The sequence below is a fragment of the Rhodamnia argentea genome, chromosome 5, assembly GCF_020921035.1.
Source record: "Rhodamnia argentea isolate NSW1041297 chromosome 5, ASM2092103v1, whole genome shotgun sequence".
NCBI lineage: Eukaryota > Viridiplantae > Streptophyta > Magnoliopsida > Myrtales > Myrtaceae > Rhodamnia > Rhodamnia argentea.
In genome coordinates this window covers 9,099,814-9,116,236 of record NC_063154.1, presented here as the reverse complement: position 1 = coordinate 9,116,236, position 16,423 = coordinate 9,099,814, and the positions used below count along the sequence as shown (strand labels likewise).

Genomic DNA, 16,423 nt, shown 5'->3' with positions numbered 1-16,423 from the left:
ATCCATCTTCAAATTGCTACCATCAAGCTTATTTGCAAACAATAAGTTTAATACGTATTTAGATTATCTAGCTTCAATATTCAATGGAATAACGAAAAAACACATATTTCTGCATACTTATCCGAATAGAAAATGAATATAATCGCAATTAAGCTATAAAAAACAGGAAAGAATATTATTTAACTAGACGCGAAAATGACAAAAAAAAAATCATAGAAAACTCTTTTTTAAGTATCATTTTAGATTGAAAATTATTTAATAAAGGCGAACTTTTTATTTTTCTTTGGTCCAATAATAAAGGCTAACTTGCGAAGTAGAAATCTTTCATTTCCTTCGCAATACATCCCTTCTTCCGGAACCGGCCGTACGGACCACAGTGCGCGAACTGTCCGAAAAGGTCGTTTATTGGGAAGAGTCGCGCCCTCCGGGATCCGAGCCAGCGAATTCCATTGACTTTGCTCGCATCGACAGTCAACGCACCATGAATCGCGCCGAGTCGGACTTCGCCGTCGTCTTCGTCAGGACATACACAATGCCGGGCTACGAACCCCTATTCAACTTCGTAAACGAAGGTCTCTCTCCCTCTCTCTCCCTCTCTCTCTCTAGCGTACCTAGTTGCAGGAATGCTTTCAGGATTCATTTGGCAAACGATTCCAGTGCACTGTTATTTGTTTTTTGCTGGTAGTGATGACTCCGGATGGTTCGACCTGCAAATGGAATGTTCTTTTGTTGGTCTTTGATGGGTTGGGCTTAGTAATTGTGTGTGATTCAAGAACTTGTTAGTCCGTCGAGTTTTTTTATGTTTGGATTTAGTTGAATTAGGCGGCGGCGGCATAGCTTTGGGGAGATTCTGTGGTCATACAGATGGAGATGCTCGAATGATGCTACCCAATCTCGTACTCTAGCCTGGAAGCTTTGAAGGGCTATGTTCTTGTTCCCTGAGCTAGTCGATTTTCGTGTTAGGCGAATGCCAGCCGCCCAGCTTTTTTCGTGTGACGCGGATCAAAGGGTACTCAGAAAATGTTGGAGGGCTGAAGGCATCTAATGAAAATGATTGAAATTCAATTGAATTCGGTGATTGAAAACCAAGGTTCAGTGATCGGATTGCAAGCTTAATTAATGTACAATGAACATAGATGGAACTTACTCGTAGAAGAAGTTAATGTCTGCCTTTTTCTTACATAGGTGAGTGCTTGCATGCTCTTAGGATATTCACACATACAAGTTGAGGTCGATAAGACCATCTTCACTCTTGACGAAGTGTTGGGGAAAAATACTACAGATAGTCCTCTTCTAGTTTTACCCGATTGGTTGCATAAAGTAGGTGAAACGTGTGTTAGCTAATGGAAGAATTGGGGATACATCTTGTGTCATGACAAGAAAATAAGGAAGATATTTTGCTTTAGTTCTTGATGCATGGACATCTTTGATGATCGTTTATTGCCCCTTTCTAGTTAACGCAGCTGTTGACACGATGGCTAGTTAGAAAATTTTCAACATATATTTCTTATTTCTCATGGTGGTAGCAGTTCAGTTGGAAACGATAATGACTTAGTTGAGCCGAAAGTGATGTAAGCATTGGGTAGTTTTGGCAGTAGATATTTCTTGATGCATGCCGAAACCTATCAAGTAATGAACTTTTTGAGAACATCACCTTCTTGTTTACTGATTTGGTATTGATAGTGTTCTTAATCCGTCGACTTCGCATGCAGGGATTGGTACTGGACCTGGATAGAGGTGATCCAAGACCACTTGGCACTTATTCTGTTTGTTAAGAATGAGGATGCATTTATTTCAGCTCTAAAGCTTCTCAGTGTGCAAAGCTTCCTCATGGGAAGACAATATGTGAATTCAGAAGCTCACGAGTTTGTGTGAGTTGGCAGTGCTTGTCAGACCTTGGTGGTCCTAACAAGGTTATGATTCTAATTTTTCAAAATTGGAATTGCAGGACTGAAGTGATGACTTTGCTCCGTAAGAATTTGTAAACATTTCCCCCAGTTAGAGGTCATGTTCGTGGTTGCTTCCTTGAATGAAAACTTATTAATCAGGATAAGCCCTGATGGCTATACTATTGGCTAAGTAGTTTTCCTTTCCCTTCCCTTATCCTCCATAATGTCGATATATAGCTTTATATTTCCTCAGTAAAATTAGTTCGAAAAAGATAAAGATGACAACATTGTGTAGCAAACTTAAACATGGAATATACTTGTGCCTGTAACTTTAACTATATCAGCGTTGCTTTCAGCAATTTCTGCCATTGTACACTTATGTTCCGCCGTAATGAAAACTGACCATATGATAATGGTCTTCTTTTAGGATTTATCAGAGTATCGCTTGTCCAGAAGTATGAAACATTATACAGGGAGAAATGGTGTCCAAACCTTGATTTTTACCCTTGATCTTTCGAAGTTATAAATCACTGCGATGTACTAAAATCAACACCAAAAGGAACATCCCTCAAGTCTTCTGTTTTGAACTTGTAGGTCCTCCCCTAAGGCTTCAGGGATCCTAAAATCACAGTTACTTTCATCTCGACATTGGATATAACATGGGAATGGAGAAATCTTTGGCACTTGTAGCTGTTCCTCTTCTTGTCATTTGTAGCTTGAGTCATGTGAGATCAGATTTGCTGGAGCATAGGTACAAGGTTGACGATGTAGTTCCTCTTTACGTCAACAAAGTTGGTCCATTTGGAAGCCCAAGGTAACCTGTCAATGAACTTTTCAGTCTCAAGAACCATGGTGGATTTATGTTGTGTAGGAAGCTAGCTCTTCATTTTCTAGAATAGTGTTGAGTGCATGCTAAGAATGATGTCTCTAGAGGAGCCAATGGAGTTTGAGTTGAATGCTTGCAGTCAGCTAAAATCATGGTTGTTTAAATGCGGCAGTTTGACGTTCAATACTATATTCTACTGCTGGACATAGAGACATAACCTTTACATTAAACCAATCTACGTAATTCTTTCCTCTTTATGATGTCAATATGTATGCTTTCTTACTTCCTGTTCGTGTGATGGTTACAGTGAAGCATATGGTTATTACAGTCTTCCATTTTGTCGACCAGGTTAGCTTTGCAACGTGTACCTAAGTTTTGTTTGGGGTTCAAGTGCCTCACGTTTTTCCTTTTCCCTGATCGTGTGTACACGTCCTATCTCTCCTCAATTTTTAAGATATTCGTTGTGACAGATCGTATCGAGGAGAAGCAGGAGACTTTCGGTGAGATATTGAATGGTGGATTTATGTTGTGTAGGAAGCTAGCTCTTCATTTTCTAGAATAGTGTTGAGTGCATGCTAAGTATGATGTCTCTAGAGGAGCCAATGGAGTTTGAGTTGAATGCTTGCAGTCAGCTAAAATCATGGTTGTTTAAATGCGGCAGTTTGACGTTCAATACTATATTCTACTGCTGGACATAGATACATAACCTTTACATTAAACCAATCTACGTAATTCTTTCCTATTTATGATGTTAATATGTATGCTTTCTTACTTCCTGTTCGTGTGATGGTTACAGTGAAGCATATGGTTATTACAGTCTTCCATTTTATCGACCAGGTTAGCTTTGCAACGTGTACCTAAGTTTTGTTTGGGGTTCAAGTGCCTCACGTTTTTCCTTTTCCCTGATCGTGTGCACACATCCTATCGCTCCTCAATTTTTAAGATATTCGTTGTGACAGATCGTATCGAGGAGAAGCAGGAGACTTTCGGCGAGATATTGAATGGAGATCGCCTAGTAACTGCTCCATTCACTGTCAAATTTCTACAGTGGAAAGATCAAGAGGTCGCATGTGCAAAGAAGTTGACAAGTGAAGAAGTCTCTCAGTTTCAAGCTGCAATTAAGCAGGGTTATTACTTTCAGATGTACTGTGACGACTTGCCAATCTGGGGATTTATAGGAAAGGTTGACAGATCATCAACAAATAATTCTGAGCACAAATATTTCCTTTACCAGCATTTCCAACTCCAAATCTTTTTCAATAAGGATCAAGTTATAGAGACTCGTTTGTGGATGCACTACGACGACATAGTGGAGTTGACTGAAGGCAGGGAAATGGATATAAAGCTACTGTACAGTGTGTATTGGATAGAAACAAGTGCACATTTCCATGAAAGGACGAAGAAGTATTCCACGCCAAGCCTGTCTGCAATACACTTTTTTTCAATTATCAATTCCTGCTGGACGCTTTTGATTCTGTTTGTATGCCTATTAACTTACTATATGAGAATCGTGCGGAAAGATTTCTATCAGTAAGACTGCAAGCATTTGTCACCTTTTTTTCCTTCTGGTTATTCTATATCTCTCTTTGTGTTTTACATATTTGACTGCTTGGCAGTTTCATACTTGAAGATGCAGCAGTAGACCGAGAGCAGACAGGATGGAAGTGCATCCACTCTGATGTCTTCCGGTTCCCAAAATACAGGCTTTTGTTTGCTGCAGCCCTCGGTTCTGGTGCTCAGCTGTGCATTCTGTGAGTTTCTTAACCAATCAATGCATCCGAGATCATCTTACTCCAGACCGTTCTGCAGATTGCTAACTTCTTGTGTTCTAAAGTTATGATCATTTTGAGAGTCTTTTTTCTCAGAGTCACATTTACTTTACTACTTGGGCTTCTGGGAGTATTTTATCCATACAACCGAGGAAATTTGTACGTGGCATTGATAGCCCTGTACACCATGACTTCTGGATTTGCTGGATATTTGTCCGTCTTGTTCTACTGTCAGATTGAGGGAAAGAATTGGGTATGTTCTAAAAGGCTTTGTCTTTATCATCTCAATTTGAACTCAATCATTTTCACCATGAAATTTGAAGCCTAATCTTTTGATTTTTACAACAGGGCAAAAATTTGCTGCTGACAGGGTTCTTATCTTCTGTTCCGTTGTTTCTTATATTCTGCTTCCTTAATGCTGTCGCGGTGTTTTACAAAGCAAATGCAGCGCTTTCTCTAGGAACAATCTTGATATTATTGCTCATTTGGATATCACTTGCATTACCATTGCTTGTTCTTGGCGGAATAGCTGGGGAAAAGAGCCATGGTGAGTTTCAAGCTTCTTGTGAGACCTCAAAGTGGCCCAGAGAGGTCCCATCGCTGCAATGGTACAGGGGCACTCTTCCACAAATGGTCCTGGCAGGTTTCTTGCCTTTTTCTGCGATCTACATTCAGCTGTGTTCCATATTTGCCAGCTTGTGGGGTGGCAATGCTTATACCCTTTACAGCACAATGTTTGTCGTCTTCATTATTCTGCTCATCACTACTTCGGTAATCACCGTGGCTCTGACACATTTTCAGCTAGCTGCTGAAGATCATCGATGGTGGTGGAGGTACATCTCTCTCTCTCAAATACCAGTTTTTCGAACTTTTTGCTAATGATGGAAGTGTAACTTCTTTTCTTCCATTAATTTTCATCGTTGTTTATTTCATCATGTGAATGTCAAAGGTGAATTGATGGTCCTCCCAAAAGAAAAAATAGCAGCGGACTATTTATGAGTTGGATCAAACCCCACTACCCCATCACAAGGGCCAACACCAATCTTCTAGTTTTAAAATGACAGAAACAAGACAAAAGTTGGAATCATTCCGAACCGCAGCGATCCTTTCGCTGAGTGAGAAAGTTTCTCATGCAGTAGAGCTACTTGGCTTTAATTGAATATAGGATCAAATGCCTATAACTTTATCCAGGAAATTGTAGGACATGTGACTATAGGGGATTGAGGAGTGATCAAAAGGATGTGCCTGTGCACTTCACATAAATCAATAGGCCGCAGCCATTACAGATGTTCAACTGAAATTAAGCGTGTGCTCATTGGAACTGCATTTTTCTGATTTACCAGTTTGGAAGAATTCCTAATTTGGCTTGATTGTGTTTTATCATTTTATGATTTATGTGGACCATGCCGCTCAAAGGATTACTTTGGCAGTGATCTTTGGGGAGTAGGCTACTGCTTATGTATCACTTAACAATCTTCTACTGATCGATGTGAGTCCTGGAAGTTACAAATTCCCCCACTTATCACACATTAGTATCGGACCATAGAGTTGAGACCCAAACTAAGCAGGTAGGATGTATCATCCGTCCCACAACCTGTTGTATTTCTCTGATTCCATAAGTACCAAGTTGGCCCTATTCAAGTGAACCAAGCGTGTGAAAGAAGCATTCAAGTGGAGGATATATGAGTAATTTACTTATGGCTTTTTTTTGGCGTGAAACGTTTATTTTTCTTTCTTTTATTTTCTTGAGCAATATTACTTTTAAGGGGTCAAGCATAGGACTCATGTCATGTATCGTTTTCTTTGAGTTGGACACCCCTAGTTTCCATGAAAACTCTTAAGATTTTGAAGCAACCATTGAAATGTAATTCTGACTAAGTTGTTAGTTGACATCGAACTGACAATAACACCAAGCATCGTGGGCTTATAACAACATCTGACATTGCCAACTCTTAGCACACGCCTAAGACCAATTTGAGCTGTAGAATTTGCACTTTTTGTTTAATTACGACCCTATCATATGAAGACTGGAATGTGGTGCTGGCTTAGCAAATGATTGAATTTGAATCGCCGATCGCAATTCTTTCACCAGGTTATCCTAGTCTCCCCATCATGAATTTCCAGTGCTTGTAGGATCATAGAATGCCAAGGCCCTAATTGAGTCTCGACTCCAATGGAAGTTAATCATGCATGACACACTAAAGTTGTATGGAGATTAGCATAGGAATCCTTAAAAATGTTATATTGTCTTGGTGCGTGAATGCTGGCCGCAGAACAGTCGACACAACACAGAAGAGTGTAACGATTGCTCCAATTGTCTTAGCCCTGCTATTTATTGTTTGTTGTCTGCGAATGCAGCTTATAGTTATGATGTGCATATTTTCTGAATGAGATCCTGTTTCTTGACATTGTCAACATCCCAGGATTAGCCTTTTCCTTTAATTGAACGGTCTATATTCCTTTCTATGGTGACTGAATTTACCATTTTGCTCACTCCAGGTCCTTCTTTTGTGGTGGATCGGTTGGTCTGTATGTCTATGGTTTCTGCTTCTATTACTGCAATTGGAGATCGGACTTTTCCGGCTTCTTACAACTCTCTTTCTTCTTCGGATATATGGCTTGGATCAGCTACTGCATCTTCCTCATGTGTGGGTCCGTGGGGTTCTACGCAGCTCTGCTGTATGTCCGGCACATATACAGCTCTATCAAGAGTGACTGAGGGTGTTTATGCTCCAACAACACCTCAAAGTCCTGTCACGTTCCTTCCTATGGATGGAAATGTCATGAGGCCCCACCTATGATGTCGGATCAGGACACGGGCGTTAACTGTTGATCTTATGTATGGCCACTCTATGCCGGCTTGGTCTTCTGTTTTGCCCTTTCTGATCTGTATAGATGATGCCAGGCTTTGTCGATGACAGAACTAATGGTGCTGATCAGCCATGTGCATTGTAATGCATCTGTTCACATCGACACATACACGCAGGCACGTAGTGACAGTGCATACTCGCAATGCTTTCCCTTCACTTTGGTAGGCTTGGTCGTCTTCAGGGCTGTTTCATCATCTGATGATGTATTCATAGTACTGAAACAAGTTCTCCTTGGTTGTTTTCCAGGTTAAAGCTGTTTTAAGTTTATGAATAGATCCACTAGAGTCCATCTTAGGGCATGGAAGGTGTCATATGTACTACCACCAGTTGGTAACAAGGACCGTCTGTCAGAAGAGGGAGGATGGAATTTCCTTTTTTTTATTTTTTATATAATAGTAAATTAAGTAAAATATTCGACAAATCATGTCTTCACATGTAAGTGGAAGATTGCTTGATTCTCCGTGGCCTATGTAGACATCCTTCGCTACCTGACGTTTAATGTTAGTCCAAGTGCACAACACTACCAAGTATCAGTGGATGGCATTCACCTCATCGATCGCATGGGCTTGTATTGCCCTGTACAAGCGAACATATGCCCATTTCCCCTAAAAAGCATCAATTTTGACTTGAACTGTCTTTTTATAGTATCAATTTTGAGTTGTTACCTGAATTCGGTCATTTCGGTCCAATGATGTCTTTAAAGAACCGGTCCAATTATGTCTGTAGGTCGGGAAGGTCCGGGTGAAAGCCTCGGCTCCATCCCTTGGCTAGATCCACGAGAAGGCTGCGACCCTCGCCTGGTGGGCGGCCCTCCCCTAGATTTGGACCACGCCCTGACTTTTTCTCCCGTAGCCAGCGAGGCCCTTGACACCCTCACCCAAAATAGGTGAGGATCATTGGGCCCACTTGTGGCTAGCGAGGGGGTCTCGGCCCTCGCTCGATTTGGGTGAGGGCCCGATTTTTTCACCTGTGGCTGGCAAGGCCCACAACACCCTCCAAGCAAGGGTTGTTGGGCTTGCTTGTGGCTTGCGAGGGCCGTGCTGCCCTCGCCAAAACTAGCGGAGGGTCGCTGGGCTTTGCCTATTGCCGCCCATGGTCAACTGGTGACCTCGTCCGCCCGCAGTTTAAAAGAAAAAAAAAATACGGTTAACGCCTATGTTAGTAATTTTTGATCAAAATTTGTCAAATAAATTATATTGACAAATCGTCAAAAGGTTTAGAACTCAATTAGTAAACCTGAAAGATTTATGACTGAATTTGTATAAGTGTAATACGTTTATGACATCATGGATCCATATTTCGATGTACTTTTCTAGTTTATCAATGTTAATGTCTTCACAATTTTCATTATTTATAGCTTATTATATCTTTAAATTTATTATTTCTCTTCATCGTTACACCAATTCACTTCCTATCGGAATCGTCACAAAACACATTTGATTAAAAAAAAAATAATTTTTCCGGTGAAAGATTTTTCACTAATTGGGTCAAACACCCATTTTTGGCAAAACAATAATGTTGCAATTAGTGACAACCTATGTCAATTTGTGTGATTATTGCAATTATCCTGCGTAGAAACCTTCATGATTTGGTCCGAAGATATTTTCAACCTAAACCAAACTCATCAGTTTGCGGAAATTTCGACCCAAATCCAAACCAATATAATTACAACCCAAAATAAACCAATAACTTCCTTTTGCTATCAGTTTTGTCCGATTTCAAAGTGTTCCTAATTTAGTAAATATTTAGACTATCTACCTCCGACATGCAACGGGATGAGAAAAGAGCACCAATTTCTACACACTAATTGAAACAAAAAGGGATATGTAATCACAATTAAATCGGATTAACTCAATCCGACTAATCAGGAATACACAAAAGATGATAAAAAAAATCAATCTATGAATTGAGATTAAATTTCGTGGCTATTAGTTGAGATTGAAAATCAATCCATTAATGACGAATTCGAGAAGTCTTACTTTTGGGCCAACTGGCCGAGAAGCTCGTTGTTTATTAGGCAAGAAACGCCAGTCAAGCCCCCTTCGGGGATCCGAGTCAGCGAATCCCGTTGACTTTTGTTCGCGTTCCACAGCAGTCAACACCCCATGAATTGCGCTGTGTCGGACTTCGTCGTCATCTTCGTCAAGTCATACACAGGACGGCCCCATGAATCACTTCACTATCCAGAATTCAGATCGTCGCGCTCCTTGTTTGCCTCGTCGCCATCCGCCTGCACTCGGCTCAGTTTCAACATAAACGAAGGTCGCCCTCTCTCTCTCTCTCTCTCTCTCTCTCTCTCTCTCTCTCTAGCGTACTTAGTTGCAGGATGGTTTCAGGATTAATTTGGTAACTACCGAACGCACTGTCATAGTTGCTTTTGCTGGTAGCGGTGACTCAGGACGGTTCGAGCTGCAAATGGGATGTTTCTTGGTGGTCTTTGACGGGTTGGGCTGAGTAACCGTCTCTGATTCAAGAGCTCGTCCGTCCATAAAGTCTACTGATGTTTCTAGATATAGCTGAATTTGGTGGCAGTGGCACAGGTTTGCAACAGGTCTGGGGACATTCTGTGGCCATACGGATGTAGATGCACGACTGATGTTACCCAATCTCGTACACTAGCCTGGTAGCTCTGAGGCTATGTTCCTGTTCCCTGCACTAGTCAGTTTTCTGCCGCCCAGCTTCTTTCACGTAATGCGGATCGAAGGGCACTTGGAAAATTGTGATGGGGGTGAAGGCATCTACTGAAAATGAATCAAATTTAATCGAATTCAGTGATTGGAAGTCAAAGTTTAGCGATCAGATTGCAAGCTTCATTAAACTACAATAAGCATAGGTAGAACCTGCCTGTAGAAGAAGTTAATTGTCTGCCTTTTCTCTTACATAGGCGAGTGATTGCGTGCTCTTGGGATATTCACACGTACAAATTGAGAAGTTGAGGAAGCGGCGAGATGGTCCTCTTCTAGTCTTTCCTTATTTTTGCATAACGTAGGTAGAATATGTGTTAGCTAATGGGAGAATTGGGGATGCATCTTATGTCGGAACAGTAAAACAAGAAATATTCTGCTTTATTCACTTATTGAAGCAAATATTTGTGCAATTTCAACAAATATGCAGCAACTTTTAGTAACCAGGGGCTTCTTGATGGATGCACATCTTTAATGATCATTTATGTCCCTTTTTTGAGTTAATGCAGCTGTTTACCTGTAAGCTAGACATTTTTCTCAGTTCCCATGGATGTATCAGTTCAGTTGAAAATCATAATGACTCAGTGGAGCAGAAAATGATGTGAAGTGTTAGGCAGGTTTGGCACTACATATATCTCAGTGCATGCCAAAACCTATCAAGTAATGAACTTTTTGAGATCATCACCTTCTGTTGTACTGATTTGGTAGTATGGTATTTCAATACGTCAACTTCACATGCAGAAATAGCAGTGGAACTGGATAGAGGTGATCCAAGACCACTTGACACTTATTTTGTTCCATAAGAATGAGGATGTGTTTATTTCAGCTGCTAAAGCTTTTCAATATGCAAAGCTTCCTTATGTGAAGACAATATGTGAATTTCAGAAGCTCTAAAATGTTCTCCAGAAGGCTACTAAATTTCCAGATTTTGAATTCCAGGTCATGGACCATCAAGATCACAAGTTTGTAAGAGGTGGACGTGCCTAGTTCATCTGCCATTGGTGGTCCAAACAAGGTTTTGATTCTAATTCTCTTAAATTGGAATTTCAGGCCTGAAGTGACAACTTTTGATCCATAATAATTGTGTAAACATTTCCACCAATTAGAGGTCATGTTCGTGGTTGCTTCAATGAATGAAGATTCATTAATCAAGATAAGCCCTGATGGCTATCCCATTGGTTAAGTAGTTTTCCTCACCCTTATCCCTCATACAGTTGATATTTAGCTCTACATTTTTCTTCAGTAAAATTAGTTCAAAAAAGATAAAGATGCCAATATTGTATAGCAACCTCAAACATTCAATAAACTCATGCTTGTCACTTTAAATATGTCAATGTTGCTTTCGGCAATTTTAGCCATTGTACTCTTACGGTATGCAATCAGGGAAACTAACCATTCGACAATGGACTTCTTTTCTGGTTTATTAAAGTGACTCTTGTCCAGCAGTATGAACCATTGTCCACGACAAATGGTGTTCAAACCTTGAATTTCCCCTCGATCTTTTGATTTTCTAAATCAATGTGATGTACTAAAACTAAGACAAAAAGAATATCCCTCATGTGTTCTGTTTTGGACATGTAGGTCCTCCCTTAATGCTTCAGGGCTCCTAAAATCACAGTTAGTTTGATCTCAACATTGGATATAACATGGGAATGGAGAAATATGTGGTACTTCTAGCTGTTCCTCTTCTTGTCATTTGTTACTTCAGTCATGTGAGATCAGATTTGCTGGAGCATCGGTACAATGTTGACGATGCAATTCCTCTTTACGTCAACAAAGTTGGTCCATTTGAAAATCCAAGGTAATTATCAACCTGTCAATTTAGGAAGCTAGCTTTTCATTTTCTGGAAAAGTGTGGAGTGCCTCTAAGCATGATGTCTTTTGAGGATAAAATGGAGAACGTGTTGTATGCTGGCATTCGGATGAAATCATGGTTGTTTAAATGCGGGCGTTTGAGGTTCAATACAATGTTCTACCACTGGAAACAGTTACATTGTCTTTGCATTTATCAAATCTACATAATGCTTTCCTCTTAATAATGTTACTGTATATGCTTTCTTACTTCCTGTTCGCGTGATGGTTACAGCGAAACATATGGTTATTACAGTCTTCCATTTTGTCGACCAGGTCAGCTTTGCAACGTGTACCTAAGTTTTGTTTGGGGTTCAAGTGCCTCACTTTCGTCCTTTTCCCTGATTATGTATACATGTCCTATCTGGCCTGAATTCTCTAGATTTTCATTATGACAGATCGTATGGAGGAGAAGCAGCAGACTTTCGGTGAGATATTGATTGGAGATCGCTTTGTAACTGCTCCATTCAATGCTAAATTTCTACAGCGGAAAGATCAAGAGGTCGCATGTGCAAAGAAGTTGACAAGTGGAGAAGTCTCTCAGTTTCAAGCTGCAATTAAGCAGGGTTATTACTTTCAGATGTACTGTGATGACTTGCCAATCTGGGGGTTTATAGGAAAGTTTGGCAGATCATCAAAAAATAAGTCAGAGCACAAATATCTCCTTTACCAGCATTTTGAATTTGAAATCTTTTTCAATAAGGATCAAATAATAGAGACTCATTTGTTGATGAACCCTAATGAGGTGGTGGAGTTGACTGAAGGCAGGGAAGTGGACATAAAGATACTGTACAGTGTGCATTGGATAGAAACGAACGCACATTTCAATGAAAGGATGAAGAAATATTCAGTGTCAAGGCATTCTACAACACACTATTTTTCAATTATCAATGCATGTGGGACGTTTCTGATTCTGTTTGGATGCCTTCTGATTTACTATATGAGAGTCATCCGGAAGGATTTCTATGAGTAAGAGTGCAAGCATTTGTCACCTTTTCCTTGTTCTTATTCTGTTCTCTCTTTCTATGGTATGCAATATGTGTTTTTTTCATGTTTGATCGCTGGGCAGTTTGATACCTGAAGACGCAGCAGTAGACAGAGAGCAGACAGGATGGAAGTGCATCCGCACTGATGTCTTCCGGTACCCAGAGCACAGGTCTTTGTTTGCTGCAGCCCTCGGTTCTGGTGCTCAGTTGTGCATTCTGTGAGTTTCTTAACCAATCAATGTGTCTGATACCATCTTACTTAACAGGCCGATCGGCAGTCCTCTAACTTCTAGTGTTCTAAACTTCTGATTATTTACACTCTTTTTTTTCAGAGCCTCATTTACTTTACTACTTGGGCTTCTGGGTGTATATTATCCATACAACCGAGGAAATTTGTTCATAGCATTGATAGTCCTGTACACCATGACATCTGGCTTTGCTGGATATTTAGCCGTCTTGTTCTACTGTCAGATTGAGGGAAAGAATTGGGTATGTTCTAACAGGTTATATCTTTAGCATCTCCATTTGAATACAATTATTTTCATCATGAAACTCTAGCCTAATCTTCTGAGTTTTACAACAGGGCAAAAATTTGCTGCTGACAGGGTCCTTATCATTTGTGCCGCTGTTCCTCATATTCTGCTTCCTTAATACTGTCGCGGTGTCTTACCAAGCAAATGCAGCACTTCCTCTGGGAACAATCTTGTTATTACTGTTCATTTGGATATCACTTGCATTACCATTGCTTGTTCTTGGTGGAATATCTGGGAAAAAGAGCCACGGTGAGTTTAAAGCCTCTTGTGAGACTTCGAAGTGCCCCAGAGAGGTCCCGTCACTGCGATGGTACAGGGGCACTCTTCCACAGATGGTCCTGGCAGGTTTATTACCTTTTTCTACGATCTACATTCAGCTGTATTACATATTTGCCAGCATGTGGGGTCATAGGGTCTACACCCATTATAACACAATATTTGTCATCTTCGTTATTCTGCTCATCACAACTTCGTTAATCACCGTGGCTCTGACGCACTTTCAGCTAGCTGCTGAAGATCATCGATGGTGGTTGAGGTACACCTCTCTCTCTCTCTCTCTCTCTCTCTCACTTTTTCAAACTTTATTCTAAAGATGGAAGTGATATCTCCTTTGCTTCCATTTATTTCCTTCTTCGTTCGTTTCATCATTTGAATGTCAAAGGTGAATGATGGTCCTCCAAAAAGAAAAAGAACAGTGGACGGTTTATGAGTCGGATCAAACCCCACTACCTATATCAGAAGGTGCAACACCAATCTTCCGGTTTAAAATGACAGAAACAATACAAAAGTTGGTTCAGATATGTTAAAACACAATAGCCTTATATGAGAAACCAGTCACCATGTATATCATCAAATTTGTCAACTAAAGACAGATTATTGTGTAATCATGCTGCTTGACTTTAATTGGAACTTAGGATCAAGTGCCGATAACTATGACATCCATGAAATTGTAGGACATGTGATTATAGGAATTGAGGAGTGTTCAACAGGCTATGCCTGTGCACTTCACATGAATCGAAAGGCTGCTGCGATTACAAATGTTTGAAATTGAATATGTGTGCTTATAGGAACTGCATTACCGGCTTGGAAGAAATAAAAAAGGAATAATTTGGCTTGATTGTGTTTTAGCCTTTTTCCCATATGTAGTAAACTGATTAACAGACCATCTACGTTCTTTTTCGGTACTTCATTTGTCTGTGATGATCTAATATGATTTATGTGGGCCATGCCACCCAAAGGAATACTTTGGCAGTGGTTTTTTGTGAGCAGACTGCTACTTATGTATCACTTAGCAATCCTATCCTACACCATGTGAGACCTGAACATTACAAATTCCCCCACTTATAACACATTAGGTTTGAACCATAGAATTGAGACACACACCAAGCAGGTAGGATATATCATATGTCCCATACTTCCAGCTGGTGTATTGCTCCAATTCCTTCAATACCAAGTCGGCCCTATCCACGTGAACCAAGCTTGTCTAAAAGCATTAAAGTGGACTTATGACATTCTTTTGCATGATCCTTTTTTTTTTATTCTTTTGTATTTCTTTGGGCAATATGACGCTTCAATGGGTCCAGGTATCAATATCTTCAAGTTGGAAATCTCAAGTTTCCATGGAAACTGTAAGGTTGAGGATGCGCAGACAATAGTAATTGAAACATGCTTGAAGCAGTGTAACTGGGTATATATTGTTAGTGACATTGAACTAACCATATCACCAAGCATCTCATCTGTCTTCATTAAATGCTACTTGATTGGGCTTAGAAGAATGTCTGATATAGCCAGTCTCTGATATTGCCAGCTCTTAGCACGCCTAATACCAATTTTGAGCGGTTGAATTTACACTTTCTGTTTAACTTCGATCCTCCCATATCAAGACCGGGATGTGGTGCTTGGTAACATATGTTTGAATTTGAATTGTGATTGCAATTCTTTAACCAGGTTATCCTAGTCTTCTAGTCATGAATTTTAAGTGCTTGTAGTATCATGGAATGTGAAGGACCTTTATTAAGTCTTGAGTCCCATTGACGTTAATCATGGATGACCCACTGAAGTAGCATGGAGATTAGCATGGAAACCCTTAAGAATGTTATATTATCAGGGTGCTTGAAAGCTGGCTGGAAAACAGTTGACGCAACCTAGAAGAGTGAAATGGTTGCTCCAATTGTCATAGCTGTGCTATTTATTGTTTGTCGTTTGCAAATGCAGCGAATACTTACGATGTGCATATTATCTGAATGAGATCCTGTTTCTTGACATTGTCAACATCCCAGGATCGGCCTTTTCCCTTTAATTGAAGCGTCTTTATTCCTTTCTACCGACTGAATTGATTATTTTGCTCGCTTTAGGTCCTTTCTGTGCGGTGGATCGGTTGGTCTGTATGTCTATGGTTTCTGCTTCTATTACTACTATTGGAGGTCGAACTTCTCCGGCTTCTTACAACTCTCTTTCTTCTTTGGGTATATGGCTTGGATCTGCTATTGCATCTTCCTCATGTGCGGGTCCGTGGGATTCTACGCATCTCTGCTGTATGTCCAGCACATATACAGCTCTATCAAGAGCGACTAACAGTGTTTATGCTCCAATAAAGCTTCAAAGTCCCATCACGTTCCTTCCTATTGGATGAAATACCATGAGGCGCCGTCTGCTGTGTCTGGTCAGGACATGGGCAGGAGCTGTTGATCTTACACATGGCCGCTCTATGCCGGCTCGGTCTTCTGTCTTAGCCATCTCTGATATGTACAGATGATGCCAGGTTTTCTCCATGACATTACTAATGTTGTTAATCGATCATGTGCATTACGATGCATCCGCCTTCACATCAGACACAAACATACACGCAGGCACGGAGTAACGGTGCATACTCTTTCCCTTCGCTTTGGGTGGCTCGGGCGTCTTCAGGGCTGTTTCGTCATCCGGTGATGTATTTATAGTACTGAGACAAGTTCTCCTTGGTTGTTCTCCATGTTAAAGCTGTTTAAGTTCATGAATCACATCCACAAGAGTGCA

The 16,423-nt window shown here is 40.5% G+C and overlaps 2 protein-coding genes across 4 annotated transcripts; both read left to right on the top strand.

Moving 5' to 3' along the window:
* The first annotated feature begins 427 nt into the window (after positions 1 to 427).
* Positions 428 to 16,208, top strand: LOC115739909 (transmembrane 9 superfamily member 2-like). 3 transcript variants are annotated; one of them, XM_048279477.1, is made up of 10 exons: positions 428 to 572; positions 1,713 to 1,865; positions 10,924 to 11,053; positions 11,620 to 11,839; positions 12,125 to 12,165; positions 12,288 to 12,858; positions 12,959 to 13,093; positions 13,208 to 13,364; positions 13,459 to 13,943; positions 15,763 to 16,208. In XM_048279477.1, the coding sequence occupies exons 4-10, from the start codon at positions 11,685 to 11,687 to the stop codon at positions 15,980 to 15,982; spliced, it is 1,764 nt and encodes a 587-aa protein (XP_048135434.1). In that variant the 5' UTR covers positions 428 to 572; positions 1,713 to 1,865; positions 10,924 to 11,053; positions 11,620 to 11,684; the 3' UTR covers positions 15,983 to 16,208. The 3 variants fall into 3 exon arrangements, with proteins under 3 accessions (XP_048135434.1, XP_030529072.1, XP_048135435.1); XM_030673212.2 differs by lacking the exons at positions 428 to 572; positions 1,713 to 1,865 and adding an exon at positions 9,515 to 9,616 and having other exon boundaries at positions 10,978 to 11,053; XM_048279478.1 differs by lacking the exons at positions 428 to 572; positions 1,713 to 1,865 and having other exon boundaries at positions 10,857 to 11,053.
* LOC115739910 (transmembrane 9 superfamily member 2-like) lies at positions 1,932 to 7,447 on the top strand. The gene is made up of 7 exons (XM_030673218.2): positions 1,932 to 2,703; positions 3,023 to 3,063; positions 3,675 to 4,245; positions 4,332 to 4,466; positions 4,581 to 4,737; positions 4,833 to 5,317; positions 6,984 to 7,447. Exons 1-7 carry the CDS (start codon positions 2,549 to 2,551, stop codon positions 7,201 to 7,203), a joined length of 1,764 nt encoding a protein of 587 aa, XP_030529078.1. The 5' UTR covers positions 1,932 to 2,548; the 3' UTR covers positions 7,204 to 7,447.
* Positions 16,209 to 16,423: the final 215 nt, after the last annotated feature.